Source organism: Lissotriton vulgaris, chromosome 3_1 (assembly GCF_964263255.1).
Source record: "Lissotriton vulgaris chromosome 3_1, aLisVul1.2, whole genome shotgun sequence".
Classification (NCBI taxonomy): domain Eukaryota; kingdom Metazoa; phylum Chordata; class Amphibia; order Caudata; family Salamandridae; genus Lissotriton; species Lissotriton vulgaris.
Window position 1 is genome coordinate 1,421,899,706 of NC_141689.1, and position 16,666 is coordinate 1,421,916,371.

The 16,666-nt window shown below is 48.9% G+C and overlaps 1 protein-coding gene across 2 annotated transcripts in view; it reads right to left on the reverse strand.

Annotated features, from left to right (window-relative positions):
- Nucleotides 1–233: 233 nt before the first annotated feature.
- The window catches only part of KLHL8 (kelch like family member 8), a 406,134-nt gene continuing 389,701 nt past the window's right edge, over nt 234–16,666 (reverse strand). For both annotated transcript variants that reach the window (XM_086961895.1, XM_086961896.1), the window contains exon 10: nt 234–800. In XM_086961895.1, coding sequence (XP_086818021.1) covers nt 677–800 — 124 coding nt within the window. In that variant the 3' untranslated portion in view covers nt 234–676. The remainder of the gene's footprint in view (nt 801–16,666) is intronic.

Genomic DNA, 16,666 nt, shown 5'->3' on the forward strand with positions numbered 1-16,666 from the left:
TGGAGTTCCCTTGACATTTTAATTGATGCCTGAAAATTGCTGGAGGCCAGGAGGCGGCAGCAGGTGCTTTTAAAATTATAACATACTTGGGAAAATGACGCCCCCACCCCAAGTCAGCGCACAGACCGCACCGCCCTAGAGCCGGCCCTGATTACCCACCCCCACAACCCACCCACCCCCACGTGGAAGGCAAATATAAAAGCACATCTAAAATGTTTAAGTCGTTTTTCGTGTTGATTGTGAATGCAACTTCTTTTATTGGAAACTTTCAATAAACAAAATTCTAAAAACAGAAACAAGATATCCATAAACAATAAATATATTTCTCTCTATACAGATGCATATTTATAATACAAATACAAAAATAGGACAAACATTCTATGAATTTTGCAGTATTACTAAATTATTTTGGCACTTTTCCGATTCCCGATTAAGAAGTTCATTTTCATGAACATTTATGATCTTGAAAGGATCCTGTTTACATTGGTCTTTAGTTGGACAAGTGTCATAAAATCTTTTCACCACTGACATAGATGAACACAGATTAGCACCACATAAAACTAGTTTTTCCATTTAGCTCAGTCGAGGTCCTTTTTTGTGCTGGAAAGTTCTCTTCAGAAAAGAGAGTAAGGCTCAGTCTCTTAAGTGCAACGAAAACTCGGTAGACATCAAGTGATCACATACAGTCAACCACGTTGTTGGATCCCTGACCGACATCTCGGACTTGGCTGCTTAGGCACGAACACACAGCGACTCCTGCTCCAGCTCTGCAGTGGGAAACCGAGCCCACCAGTTCCCACCTAGGAAATGAAGTTCAGATTTAGATTAAATTAAGAAGCATAAACCTTTTTTATACTTTTCACAAAAAAACTTTGAATCGTCCTCTTTGAATGCCTGCTGCATTTTTATTTCCATTGTTAGACTAGCCATTCAGAATCGCTAGAGGCGCAATGATAACAAGTTATATTTTTAGATATTCAGCAAATGTGAATAGTTCCCAACAAAATCAATTCAGAGGGGCGAGAGAAGTGAGAATTATGACCAGCATCAACCAATTATCTCTTTCAGTTTCTAGGTTATTAAAATACACTTCGGCCAAAGTCCTTTTGAGCATCGACACAAACATTGAATTAGAGTTAGACGAACACATCAAACTAATCACAGAGAAGATAAAAAATGTAATAAGCTCTAAAATCCAACTGAAAAGATTCACTTTCTGTGTCATATCAATGCAATGAAAAACAAAAATCTTTGCTGTCTATATATAAACATCAAAAACCGGTTTATGTGTAGAGAGAGGGTGACATTAAAAGAATTTGGCATGAGCAAGGAAAGGAATTGTCAAATCTAATAAATCTCGCATTTGGGTCCTATTGGCTTTGCCAATGGTTTTTAGCCATGTCGCACAGAATTCCATATGATGAATATAAAAAAAAAGAAAAAAAAGTCTGACATGGCTGGACGCGTTATTTTGTAGGCTCACTTAGCACTCCAAAATAATGCGGCATTTTTTTTCATTTGTATTTACCAATCAAAATTTTTTAAGCAGGTGGGGGAAGCACCATGGGGTGAGAGGAAGCAACACAGGGTCAGAAGCAACATGTGGGCGTTCAACACAGCGCTAGTGGGAGGAAGCAGATACAGAGAAAGAGAGAGTGCATTTTGGAGGCAAAAGGATGATGGAGTAAAGTGAGGTGGATGGGGGAGAAGCACACGGGTGACAAAGCAACCAGGGCAACGGGGAAATATACAAGGACGAGCATAATGTGGCGGGGCCCAGGGAGAAGCACACAGGTGAGAGACAGCAACTCGGTGCACAGGGAGAGAGAGAAGTACACGAGGGAGACACCTGGAAAACATGTGCTCCCATGGAGTGCTTAACCCAAAAGAAATAGTACTTGAAAAGTGAGCAGTAGAGGTAAAAAAAGCCAGCTGTAAGGAAATAGGGTTTTTGCTGGTTTCTTCCCACTTTTTTAATGTTTTTTTTTATTTTTAATTCTTTTTTATTGTAATAACAAGCTCCATACAATCGCACATCAGACGGCATCGGAAGTTTATTGGGATTTACAAATAAAGACAATCATAAAATCATTTTTAACAATATGTCGCGCATACAAAGGTCAAATTCCTGGAATGGCATCAATCTAATAGCGTATCCGCCCCGGAGGCCACCGAAGTGAAACAGGCCACCCTCAGAGCACCGTTAGCAGCTCGCTCCTCCCTATCCCTCCAGGGCTATGGTGCATCCACGCTTGCCAGGGATAATAATCCAGTGGGCCAAAGGAGGCAGGGCAACCCATGAAACCATCAGAAGCTGTGCATTTATGAGATAGGGCCCAACATACATTGCCAGGAGGGGAAACAGATTGAGTATTCAACACCCCCCCCCCCTGTATCGTCTCTATGCCAACCAAATTTTCTCACACTTCTTGGGGCAACCTCTGCATTGATAGATTACTTTCTCAGCCCGTTGGCACCAGTCCAGGTCCCGCTCCCATTCTTCCAACGTTGGTAAGAGGTCACTCCCCCACAACATAGGTTGATGTTCCTCTTGGCTACCATACTCGCCAGAGCTAGCCACAATTTGTCTCACTTCGGCCAAGTGACGTCGCCCATCACACCCAGGACATGCCATCTGGGTTCTAGAGGGACTTCTGCACCCACCACTTCTGACATAATGCCTGCTAGCCTGGACCAGTAAGCCCGGACTCTAGCGCACTCCCATAAAATGTGGAAGAAGATAACCTCCTCCCTACATCCCCTTATGCAGAACCGTGAGGCCACATACCCTATCCTATATTGTACCATGCGTGGGGTATACGAGTGATGCAGAATGCGCAACGGAACCAGCCTAAACCTGGAGCGTATTGCCACCTCCGGGGGACACTGCAAGGCCTCCCCCCAGTCGTCATCCTCCAACAATCTGATATCCGATACCCACTTTTCCCGCAGAGGTCCCAGTGGGTCCGCCAGGTTATTAATGAGCTTCTTATATGTGAGGGAAATAGCTTTATCGATCATGGGGTCCATCAGAAACAGGTCCTCCAAAGGGGCGTACTCTGGTAATTGTTCCCCTCGACTCAAATGTTCGTGTAGGGCATGTCTAAGCTGTTGGTAATGTAAAAACTCCCCCCTCCCCATTTGAAATTCCGCCTGCAAGGTATCAAACCCCATCATACCCCCCCTTTTCCAGATATCCCCTAATACATCGATACAGATAAGGCTCCATTTACGAAGATCTTGTAATTTCGCAACCTCCCATGCCAAGGTGGGGTCTGCGCCGTGAGTTTCGCCTCCCAGCCTAGCAATTTTGTCGCCCGCTTCCATACCCCTACCACCGCTGCCGTTTGGGGTGGCAAAGGCAGGCCGCACCTGCCCCTCGTATAGAGAGCTGCTAAGTAAGTACCACTACCGAAGGCCATGCGGTCCACCCTGTTTGCCGGCTCCTCCTGCGGTGCAAACACCCACCCATTGATGTTAACCAACTGCGTCGTCCAGTAATAAAGACTGATATCCGGGTCTGCCAGACCCCCCTCATAAGGCCCCCGCTGTAACTTCTTGAAAGCTATTCTCGGGCATCCCCCACTCCATACTAGAGAGCGCTGTTCCGACTACCATCCTAAAAATTTGTTCTGGGACTGGGAAAGGCGTGCTCTGCAAAACATAACAGACGGGGAAGGGCCATAATTTTAAATAAGACAGCGTGCCCCATCAAGGAGAGTGGGAGAGTTTTCCAATGCTCCACATCCCTGCGTAGCCCTTCCAGTTGGGCCGACACGTTCAGTCGTAGGAACTCTGTTTCCGACTTAGTCACCCAGATACCTAAATAGCTCCCGCCAGACCAGGCCCCTCAGTCCTCAGTTAGACACTGTTGCGGCCCCGCTAGAACGTGGCCGAGGGACTTGTCCCAGTTAATACGGTATCCGGAGTACTCTCTGAACGTACGCAAAATTAAAATCAGCCTCTGAATGGAGTTGGTCGGGCGCTGCACGTACAGTAACACATCGTCAGCATAGAGTGATAGACGCTCCTCCCAGCCCCCTCCCAGGTCTATACCCCCCACCATGGGGTCTGTGCGTACCCAGCACGCCAACGGTTCCAGGGCTATGGCGAATTGGGTCGGGGAGAGCGGGCAACCTTGTCGCATACCTCGGCCCAGGTCAAACTCCCTCGACAGAGCCCAATTGACGCAGACCCTCGCAAGCGGCGCAGTGTATAACAGCTTCACCCACATTCAAAAGTTCTCTCAGAAGCCCAATTTCTCCAAAACTGCAGAGATATACTGCCATTCTATACTATCGAAAGCCATTTGGGCATCAAGCGACAGTAGAGCTGACGGCACGCTTGGCCGCGAGGATACCGCCTGCAATACTCCAAAAAGGCGCTGCAAATTGAAGAGTGTTTACATCAGGGATAGATGGAGGTTTATACATAGGTTTAGCACGATAAAAGAGGTAGATACTGTCTAGCACAATGAAAATAATAAATCAGGGGGATTACTAGTTGACATGTGGGATGAAAATGAAACGTAATTTGTATATTTCTATAACTTGCAGATACTCCTGAAGAAGGTTTTAAAAAAACCGAAATGCTTTATGTTTGATGAGCTTGCTATAAAGTGGAAGAGAATTCGAAAAAATGTTCAAGCATAGGCCTGGATGGGCAATACTCTGAACAATTTACAACTAAAAAATTGGAACGAATTGTACTGCTTTTGACGTGACCATTAAGAATAGAATAAATGAAAAGAGAAAGAAAACAAAAATAAATACGGATTAAAATGGATTACATTGGACTAAATTGTATCATTTTGAGAATACAATAGGTGCATATGGCTGTGCAACCCGCTGGCCTGCGGATCTAGTAGGCCTCTCTTCTGATCGTATTATACCCAGGTGCGAAAAGGAACGGAGCACTTCAAACGGGTGCATGCACGCCAAACTGAGCAAAAGGACAAAAAAAAGACTTGAAATTAAAGAATACTGAGGGTGTGCTTCGGAAAATTCTCTAAAGTGTTGCCACAATAACCGTTTCACCTTCCGGCAGCACTCCGCCAAGAAATGATAAAATTGAATTTCAAACATTAACAACGTGTTGGACGTCAAAAGCAGCTGTTTCTACTTTTTGATGTAACATATACAAATAAGGACTGTTCACTTTTACTTCACAAATTGTTTATGTTTTAGATTTACAGTGGTTGAGTAATTCAATGTCAACAAAAACGCATTATTATGATAGGAGATTCGTATTCGGGTGTTAGTTTATATTTTATGCAAGATTGTGGGTAATTGAGTTTTGTGAAGGAAATGGAACAATTGATTGAGAGTGGGAGGTGGTAAGGACACGTGGGATGTTTGCACCTATGACCGTAGAGGTGGAGAGGGTTACATCTATTTGAATTTGGGACGAACTACATGATCGCCAGTAGCAATTATGAGGGTGTAAGAGGAGGTTGAAACGCTGCGATGCGAACATCAGGTATGCATGGGGTTGGACAAGGTGAAAAACTGATGAAAGGGTAGAGAAGAAGCACGTTTGTTAAGGGGACCGGTTTAATTTAATGTAATTCACTTTAAAGGGTTTCTGAAGAGTGTTTACATCAGGGATAGATGGAGGTTTATACATGGGTTTAGCACGATAAAAGAGGTAGATACTGTCTAGCACAATGGAAATAATAAATCAGGGGGATTATGAGTTGACACATGTGGGATGAAAATGAAACGTAATTTGTATATTTCTATAACTTGCAGATACTCCTGAAGAAGGTTTTTAAAAAACCGAAATGCATTGAGTTTGATGAGCTTGTTATAAAGTGGAAGAGCATTCGAAAAAATGTTCAAGCATAGGCCTGGATGGGCAATACTCTGAACGATTTACAACTAAAAAATTGGAACAAATTGTACTGCTTTTGACGTGACCATTAAGAATAGAATAAATGAAAAGAGAAAGAAAACAAAAATAAATACGGATTCAAATGGATTACATTGGACTAAATTGTATCATTTTAAGAATACAATAGGTGCATATGGTTGTGCAACCCGCTGGCCGCCGGATCTAGCAGGCCTCTCTTCTGATCGTATTATACCCAGGTGCGAAAAGGAAAGGTGCACTTCAAACGGGTGCATGCACCCCAAACTGAGCAAAAGGACTACAATAGACTTCAAATTAAAGAATACTGAGGGTGTGCTTCGGAAAATTCTCTAAAGTGTTGCCGCAAATTGAGCCGCGTGCTTCTGTGGGGCATAAAGCCTGATTGATCCGGGTGGATCAGAGACTGAACAACAGCCCCTAATCTGGTGGCCAGGATCTTTCAGAGGACTTTTGTTTCATAGTTAATAAGGGAGATGGGCCTCTATGAACTGCACAAGTCTTGCGGTTTGCTGTCTTTATGAATCACTACTATCGTTGCAGACCTGCGATCCTTCGGAAGCTTCCCCACCTGTTTGGCTTCGGTGAACATGCGCAACAGATGCGGTGCTATTCTACTTGACACGCATCCAAACGCCTCTGCCGGAAATCAGTTAGGACCCTGCGCCTTCTCCTCCTGTAGGTCCCCATGGCATCTTCTACCTCTTTGACCGTGATGTCGGCCTCCAAGATTTCCCTGTCTGCTGGGTCCAGGGTGGACATCTGTAGGGAGGCCAGCATTCTTGCTCTCGCCTAGTAGTGTGCGACTGATATACTGCCTCATAATAGAGCGCAAACTCCTCCGCTATACCTTTGCTCGTGTCCTTCACCGTACCATCTGCCGATCGAATCCCTGGCACCCAATTACGTTCCCTGTCCCGTTTCTCAAGCCAGGCTATCATCCTATTGGCCTTGTCCCCTAAGTCATACACGCGCCTCTGGGTGGCTAAGGCGCGCGATCTTGCCTGGTCGGCAAGTACATCCTTCAGCTCCTTCTCTATGAGCCGTAGCCTATGTCGCCGATCCTGTTCCTGCTCCTGCGTCGCCCCCCTAGTGCCCCCTAGGGCGTAAAAATCTTGTTTTAACTGTTCAATTTGAGCATATTTAACCTTGCAACGTTTTTCCACCTCTGCCTGTTCAAAGCCCCTGGCCACTGTCTTATACGCCTCCCACACTATACCATGAGACCTAACTGAACCCACATTTTCCTCAAAATATTGGTCTACCCGCTCCCTAAACTTCTCCTGAAACTCCTGATCTTTAAACAAAAAGGCATCAAGCCGGGGGGGGGGGGGGGGGGGGGAGGGGTTTGGGGGGGGAGATTTGCCCATTCTCGTTCTGGACCCCGTAACTTTACCTCTACCGGGGAATGGTCGGAGATCCCTCTTGCTTTATGGTGTCGCCCCTTGAAGAGGTCCTTATGACCCACCTGCGTGAATATGCAGTCAATCCTGGATCCTGTGCTGCGGATATGTGCGTGTACTGCAGAGTGTGGGGATTTTGTACCCTCCATAGGTCCACCAAGCCAATAGCATGCACATAACCCTTTAGTTGACCCATCCTCCCCCGGGCAGGTAGAACCTGTGACCTATCTAAATCCCTAGCCATGACCTCATCATGTCCCCCCCCAGGACCAGTATCCCAGTAGGCAGATCCAAGAGTAGTTTCCCAATATCGGGGAGGGTGGTGCCATGCAACTTTGGGGGAATGTAGAGCGAACAAAGGTTAAGCGTCAGACCTTCCCACTGGACAGACAGCGCTGCATAGCGCCCCAAGGGGTCTTACCATTGTCACCCAATTATCAGCAGCAACACATTTTTAATGAGGATCCCCACTCCTCTGGAGCCAGTTGTGAAACCTGCATGAGCCTGCAGCGTATAGCCAAATTTGTTAAGGGTCTTGCAATGGTTCCCAATCAGGTGTGTTTCCTGAAATAGGACAATATCCGGGGCATGTCTACGAAGATATTGAAGCACCATAGTGCGCTTAATTTTGTTCTGCAGTCCATTAACATTCCAGAACAAAATATTGACTTGATGTGTTCTTGGTGTATGCATCATAGAAATCTATATGATAAACCATTAGAAGTGGCTGCCCCTATCCCCCTCCTCCAACCTCCCGCCAGCCCACCCTGAGTGCCGTTGGAGCCAAAACAATTGCTTAATAAAACAACAAAAATGCAAAAAGCAAAACTGTCAACTAACCCCCCCAATCCCCAGAACTCCCCCCCCCCCCCCTCCCTGCCACGCCGGCCAACATGGCCCGACATACCCCAACAAGCAGAGCGCCTGTAGCCCTCACAACAAAAACCTAGGGGATGAATGGTACAACCAGTTCGGCAACCTGAGGGACCCTCCCAGCCCCCCCCCCCCCCTCCCGCAAATCAGCCCTCTCACCATCTCCGAGCCCGGGGGTGACACCAAAAGTAGACATTTGTGATACAAGTAATAGGACTATTCCCCCCCCCCCGATTATCACAAACAGTTCGAGCCAACGTGATCAATAAAGGCTAGGCTAGGCACGTCGCTGCACCAGCCACCACTTCTTGTGTCTAGGGACACTCGCCTGCTTCCTGATCCCCCCCCGCACTCTTGCGCCGCCCGCCACCACGGGGCGCGAGGGCCCGACCACCAGGGCTCTCCGCTCCGTCGATTAACAGCCAGTCCTCCTCTTCGGCGGGGGGGGGTGCACCGACGGGCGCCCTCGGCCTGGTAGTACAAATCAGCCTGGGCCCACACTTCCTGGCCAGGGCCTCCACTCGCCTCTCCTCACGGGCCTGGACGTAGTCCCTGCCGGCCCTTTACTCCCTTCAACTTTCTAGAGAGGTCTCACGCTGCCACTTGAGGTCTTGGGGCAGCCTTACTTAATGGGCCCTCTCCGAGTCAGGGCCCGCATCTTTCCTCCACAACCGGAGCCGACGCGCCTCCCTCGCACCCGGCCCACCGATCACACGAGGCCGGTGCGTCAGGTCTGCACTCCCGCGGCCCAGGCCCCGACAGGCTGCCAATCACCCGGCGCCGGCGCCGCACTCACAGCAGTCAGGGAGTGCCGGTAAAGATTCGTCCCGGCACCGGTGGGCAATCTCTGGTGAAATCCGTCGTCTGTAGCGATGAGACGGCAGGATAAATTACAGATTTTTGGGGCCTTCAGAACTCCCTCTGGAGAGCCGCGGTGCTATGCGGCCATCTTGGTTGTCGCCCGGCCCGGTTTTTTCCCACTTTTATCCCCCATTTGGACAACTAGCTGCTGGTTCTTCGACTCAGAGTGCACCGAGGCCTGCTAACCAGACCTCAGTTCTAGTGTTCTTACCCATTCATTACACAGTGTATGTGGAATTAGCTATCCCCAATTGGCAAGTACTGACTTACTTATAAGTCCATAGTATATTGTACCCAGGGTACCAATAGCTTGTAAGGCAGAGTGTCCACCCAGGGATGCAGCACTGTTTGTACCACCCTGCATGTGACAACTTACAAAGTGGCTCCCAGACTAGAAGGGCAGTTGTCACATTACCAATAATGGCAAAGCCACCACTTACCTTAATATTATATATATCTGTATCCCCTAAGAAGACCTAGAGCCCTAAAGCAGGGAGCTGTATATTATTAAGTGGGACATGTATGTTTATATATGTCCTTGTAGCAAAAACCCTCAAATTATTGTTTTGCTGTGGAAAAGTTAGTTGCCCCATTGGCTAACACAGGGTTTCTTACAGGCTGGCACCCCAGCCTGGCTAAATTCTGGATGGGACTAACTAACAGGGTACTGTAAGGTATCAAATTACCAGGGCATTAAACCCGACCTGATGCCAGGTCGAATTTAATGTCACTAATAAAATAATGCAACTTTTAGAAAGTTGCGACTCTGTGACCAAGCTGGTCCAGCAGCCTTACAACGGCACTGGCCCACAAACAGCCTTCTGCCTGCCTAGGGAGTTATGTAAACTCCCAGGCTCGAAAATAATAGAAGTCTGCTGCAAGGAGAGGTGTTGCCGCCCCCTTACAGGAAGCTACACAGGCGAGCGTCGAAGGCGAAGCCGCTTTTGGTGGGCAAATGGTGATAACACTCCTGAGGGGCTACCCTTTGTTTAGGCAGACAGGCTGGAGACAGGGCCAGAGAGGGCAGACCAGTGTGCAAACCGCTCTTCTTGTGAGCATGTAGCCCACAGGTAGCCACACCTCTAAGGCGCGCTACCAAGCTCCAAACAGCCAAGGTAGGGTCTAGACCTATTGACAGTGGGCAGAATAGTGCACTCTGGGATTATTAGGTACCACACATTGCTTTAAATCATCACCAGAAGGAAGGGGACCTGTAAGCCCATTGGCTAGGGGCAGAGTGGCCCCCACAGGGCACTTTCCTGGGATAAATATGGCACCCTAGCATCCTAGACCTCAGATCACATCAGAACTGGAACGAGGATCGAGGAAAGACTGCGGTGCAGCCCCAAAACAGCAGAACGTCTCCACCATATGTGGGAGTACACCTGCTGCACTTTGGGACTAGTGATGTTGGGACTGTGCCAGTGGCTCCTGGCGTGGGGTAAAGTCGTGCCCCAGACCAAAGCACTGAATCCAAGGATCAGTTGGCTCATCCCCTGGAACCAGATCCAGGGGCTAAAGAGCTAAAGAAGCCCAAACTGGCAAGTTGCTAGCTACCGGAGAAGATTCGCTGCTAGCTGCCACTGAGCTCCCCAACAGACCGATCCTCGACAGCCAAAATTTGCACCGGAGTCAGCGGAACTCAGGACTGCTGTCAGAGTCCAGACTGGTTGCCCAAGAGGGACACTAACCCCCACTAAAGGATTTTGCTTCAACCGCTGTACTTGGAGACTGGTAGACCAGCATTGGCTGGCCTTTTACTATCTTGTAGAGAACTTTGTGGGGCCGGACCTCTGTGGCCAAAGTCGCCCCACCTCACCGATGGACCAAGGAATCACTACAGAGGCACCCTCATCAACCGCACAGCAACCAGAGCATCTTTTCATCCTGTATCCCCATCATCAGGACCACACCATTATAGTCTATGACGGTCATGCTGTAAAGGATGGAACTGGACAGGAAAACGCTCTAGTGGCCAGGTATCTGTTCAAATCTACCTCACTCGCCCCCTAGACCTTCTCCCTGTTGGATACGTTCACCTAAGCCATGCCTGAGTAGCCAAACCGTTTTAAACTTTTGAAAATTTTACAAATTTTTTTTTGACCAATGCTGGTTTGTGGTTGGAATTGAAAGTGATTACACCTTTAAAAAAATCTATATCTCTGGAGCAATCAGTTGAATTTTACTCATCATGGACTCTAAAAATTCATTAACCCCTCCCATGCTCGTGACGGAACCGTTCCGTCACGAGCCTCGGGTGGGCTGTGCTGGTGACGGAACGGTTCCGTCACGGCCCTCTCGCCGCGCCTGCGCGGCGCGAATTCCGCGCCTGTGCTAACGTTCTCTAGCGCGGGCGGGGCCGTGACGGAACCGTTCAGTCACAAGCACAGCTCACCCGCGTGCCATGATGGAGCGGTTCCGTCACGAGCACGGGACCGCCGCGCGGCCCCCCCACCCCCTTAGCACTGCGGCGGAATAGCCGCTGCAGTGAAGGGGTTAAAATATACTTTTTTAATGAATTTGTTGTGCTTCTGTACAGTTGTGTGGCTTTCGTATGTTGCGGTTTAGTACTGTTAAATGCTAAACACTAAGTTCCTTTGTTCAAGCATTGCTGCTTGAAAGCCCTAGCTAGCCGGGGTTGAGCTTAAGGTTTTTCAACGAGCCTGACTAAACCCAAGACTGTTTTGGCAAGTGTTTTCCATGGTAAGGCTACACAGCCATACCATTTAGTACACCCAAATCCTCACATCAGCCAAGAGAGATGGTAACCCAACCAATAGTAAGCAGTGGGCGGGCTCCCAGTTCCTCTATGTTCGTACTATGCCTGCAGTATGTCTCCCAACAGACAGCGAATGCATGGTCCAGCAGGTCTAAAATGTTGAGGTGCTAAAACACAGGAAAGATTGGGCATCTTATTGAGGGTGGGGAAACCCCAATACAACAGCAGTCTAGGATGGGTCTTATGAAAGTGAGGGTTTTCCATGAAACCTGGGCTTTTTCCCTGGGTATTGTGGCAGACTTCTAACTCCATTGTCAATAATCACTTAGCTCAATACCATTTCATAATGCAGTTATTAATTGTTTTTTTAAGCCCTCCAATCTAACGGTGGACAACCCCACTTTTCACATAACTAGGTTAGATAGAGTCTTGTGCAATGCATCCAAGGTTTGTGTCTCTCATTCTTCAGCCCATAGGTAATAGCAATATTGCATTTGTCCTTTGAAAGATCTATTCCTACATCTTCGACCTCTATCACTTGGTTGTTGTTTATGATATTCTCTAGTGCTGAATTCCGTAATAAATTGGTTAACGGACAGAAATGTGAGGCCCCCACGTTAAGCTACATCTTTCCTTCACCGTAACTTGCTGCCACTAAGTAGGGATTTGTCATTGGTAGTTGGAAGTTAACTCATAAAATAGAAGTAGCATCTTCAAGCCTGGCTTTGAAAAGGGATATAGCTAGATAAATACTTCCTGCTACTTAAAGCACAGCAGATGGAGGGGACACGCCAGCTGTGGTATCTTGTGAAGTAACCATTTTTTTAGAATTTTATATAGCGCAAATTAGACCCGAAGATATTGGGTATCAGAGCGCTTTACATAGAACCAGTTTCGATATACAAGGACACATTAATTTTTAGGTCTCGCCTAGCGATGCAGCGCCATGCGCTACTCGCGTACGCGAGATCTATTGTCGCCACCTAGCTTAGCGATGCGGGACAGGATGAGTGCATGTGCTCTTGAAGACATTGAAGATATGAGCTGTGAATGCGCGCTTTTGCAGACATGAGCTGTGAACGTGTACGGTGGTGTCTGCAAGCAAGGGCGGCGGGTGCGTGCAAAGGATGGCGGTCCGGCCTAGAGGGAGAGCAGGATTTTGCAGCGCACTCCCCAATTCAGCGAAGGTGTTGCATTATTTATCAGGCCGCAGCGCACTTAGTGCCCCCAGGCCACGACACTGGCCTGTCTAGCTCATGCAAGCCGTCTCGCGTGCCCTCACCGTCTCTCAGCAGCAGGGTGATCACTTCAAGATCCCCTGGTGAGTCGTGTGCTTCTTCTAGTGCGACCCTGTCTCCGGCGCTGCGTGCCATGCACGGAGCGCTGGCATGGGGTCCCAGCACACCTCGCAGCCTCCAGCGCGTGAACGGGCATCTCTGCCCCAGGTGCCGGCACCAGTCAGCTTGCGTCCAGGGCCAGCTTTTGTTCCGCAGGCGTTACGCTTTTCCTTTTTTTCCTTTAGGACGCAGCAAACTGTTGCCATCCTCCAGGAAGCAGGATGTACATTTTAGGATCCCAATGCGGGTCACTGGTCGCTCCTGGCGCAGCGCTACCTCCGTTACCATGTGGAATGAGCTATGCACCGGTATGGAGGCTCAATGGGCCGCCCTGTCTCCAACGCTCACACAGGCCGCCCTGCCCCAAGCGCCGGACTCTGGCAGCCCATGTCCAGGGTCCGCCTTTGTGTCTCGGTGTGCCGCTCCAATGCTGGTGACGGTCAGACGGGGGGAATTCCAGCACACCATTGGCGTGTGTGCGCCCATCCTCCCCTGTCGCTGTGTGGTCTCCAGATGCCTCGCGCAAAGGGCCACCGCCGCGCCTCGTGGTAGCGGGAGGCTCCGGGTTGATAGGCCTCACCAGGCTTGGCTTTTATCTGCACGGCGTCCTTCCTTCATTTTTTGTTCGCCAGAGTGGCCCTCGCATTGTTGCGCTCGCTTTACCGGCTGGATGGCTTCTGAGGCGATTGTTTTATTAAGGATTGTGTGCTCGGCCTGCAGAGCTCGCACTTTATGTGGCATTTTGCAATGCGGCGAAGCCACCCCGCTGTGGCTGCTGCTTTGAAATGAAATAGGTATTGCATTTACAAGAGTTTGAGCTATTAGCAAGTTTGAGCTATTGGCATTGTAAATGACAATGCCTTTTATTTTTGTGTTAATTATCAAAACAGATCAAAAAAAGGCATTGTCATTTCCAATGCCAAATAACAAACTCTCGCAAATGCGAGACCTATTGCATTGCAAATGCTTGTTTTGTAAGGAACTTGGAGATTAAGTGATTTGCCCAGATGTTGAGCGTTGTTGCGGAGACTCGAACCCGGATCCCCAGCTTCGACGTCGACCGCTCTAGCCGGAAGGCTACAATCCTCTCCCCATTGAATGATTTATGTTTCTACATGATCTAAACTGGGTCAGTGTTGCTTTTAGCGTGAGTTTCTTTCCTCACTAGAGGGGAACGGATCAGAAAAACTCTTTCACAGCTCTTCCTGCAGGTTCTTGAATTACTTTTGTTGTGTCTGCAGTAGAACTGCTGCAGAAGTCGAAGGTATGGTGCCTCTGGAGTTATTCATCTTTTAGTACCTTACAAATCTATAAACTTACAAACTTCAGTTACTAACATACGAGTCAGGGAAAGCCTAAGGGAGCAGCATGTTGTGAGAAATAGCTTTAACTAGTCTCATGGAAGGTGTAGCATAGACAACAACACTTTCATGTTTTAGAGCTCCTCTAGATTGCTGATTTTTTTTCTAAATATACCTTTCAAACTGGAATGTACAATCAATTATAAATTAAGTCTAATCTCAGGAAAATCGGAAAGCCGAATTGGCAATAAAAGTAGGGAGTGGTCTTCAGTTCTGTTGCTTTTGAAATTAAAAGTTTAAATCTATAACACTATGTACACTCCGACACAGGTTCAAGGGTCTTTCTATAATGTTAGAAATAAATGGAATTATTCATGGCTGACTTCTGAAGACGTGTATGCTGGGGATAGCATGAAGTTACAATTTGGACCTTGTCCAGTCTTACTTTCCCTCACTAAAAGTCTGTTTATTCGATTTTTTCCAAACATATTGATTTTAACATAGATATGGCGCTATAGCAAGTCATGGAAATAATAGTAAGTAAAACAATGGGGCGTTCATTCCTGTTGGACCCGGCCTCGTGGCGTGGTCCTCGCTGATCTCTGCAGCTCCAGATCTACGGGTGGAACTGATTCCCGTCCACCCAGAACTGTACATGACACTCCTACACTGGACCTGAGACGATCCCCAGACCGCATGCCTGCACCCGTGCACGTAACCATCAGACTCCATGTTTGGCCACCCCGGCCGGCCGGCCGCCTTCTTTCCTTTCGGCAGCCCTGGCCCCTCCTGGCTGCAGCTAAGCCTGCGCGTCCGGCGCGCCCAGACCCACCCGGGGGGTGAACGACTCATCAAGTACCCGAAACCAAGACTTCTATCACACCTCCGGCCCCCTTCCGAGGAACTGGTTTCCCTCACACCTCTGAACTATCCCTGGGGGCTGGTTTCGATGGCACCTTGGGCCTCCTAGTGAGCTGGCTCCAGGCCCAGATGGGCGTCTGGGATTCCATGGGCGCATGGTCCAAAGCATCAAAGAACCAACCGCCCAGACGATCAGGCGCCTAGCCCTCGGACCTCCGGCCTCCTGCCTATGAGGGTCCGGACATCAAAGAGCTCGACGACTATAAGACAGCTGCCTTCCACCTAATCGGCAGTTGTATCTTGGACAAGAAAGCCCTGCTGATCTGATCGCGGCTGACTTTGAGGAGAACAGACTCTGACCCCCCCGAGCCCTGCTGACGTCGTCGCGGCTCACCCTAGAACCTACGGAACGGAACCATCGGAGCCCTGCTGACGCTGTCGCGCTCCCTCTCCCTCTCGAGCACCAGAACTGAACCATCGAGCCCTGCTGACGCTGTCGCGGCTCCCTCTCGAGAGTAAGACCTGAACCATCAGAGCCCTGCTGTCGCGGCTCCCGCTTGAAGTACAAGACCTGAACATCGGAGCCCTGCTGACGCTGTTGCGGCCTCATCTGCTTACGAGTACGACGGAGTACCCCTGCCCAAGCCCTGCTGACCTCGTCGCGGCTTGACAAACTCTCTGGTCCGGCTGGACCATCGACGCCACCCTCACGATCATCTCGATCCAGAAGTGAGTAGGACAGCAAGTCCCATCGCCAGCCCCCGTACCCCCAAGTTCGAGGATTGAGAACTGTGCACTGGGTGCGTAGCGTGCCAGCTGGCCTCCTAAGACTGTCCCGCTTCCCCGATCCCTCGCTACGAGACTTTCGCGATCCCTCGATCGCTGTGTATCGCTCTTTACTTTAATCTTGATAAAGTCTTTCTTGATAAAGAATCACGGTGTAGTGTCCGTTCATAAGTGTGGTGTGTCGACAGTGTGTACGATCAGTCCTCCCCGGTGGGGACTCCCCCCTCGATAAGACTCGGCAGTAATTGTGGGAGAGGAGGTTCCAGAGGGTTGGGAGAGTCTTCTTGACCCCTGGGGTCACCGCCTTCCAACATTGGTGGCAGCGGCGGGATACGAACTTACGTCTAAAGATCGTACCACTGACACACTACCTGAACCTACACGCAGCAAACACACGAGAAAAGAGCAACAATGACGACTACAGAATCTGGTGTAAAGACAACCTTCGACAAGGACCTCCTGGAAGATTACACACATAGAGAGCTGAAGCAGTTCTGCAAAGAACTGAGTATCCCGAGTACCGGACTAAGTACTAAGGAAGATTTCCAGAAAGCGCTGACCACCTGGGTAGAGTCCGGAGCATCTCTTCCCCCGATCGACGACGAGGGAGGGAGGCCACAGACCGAACCCGGTACACCGACCGGTGAGAGAGTCCAG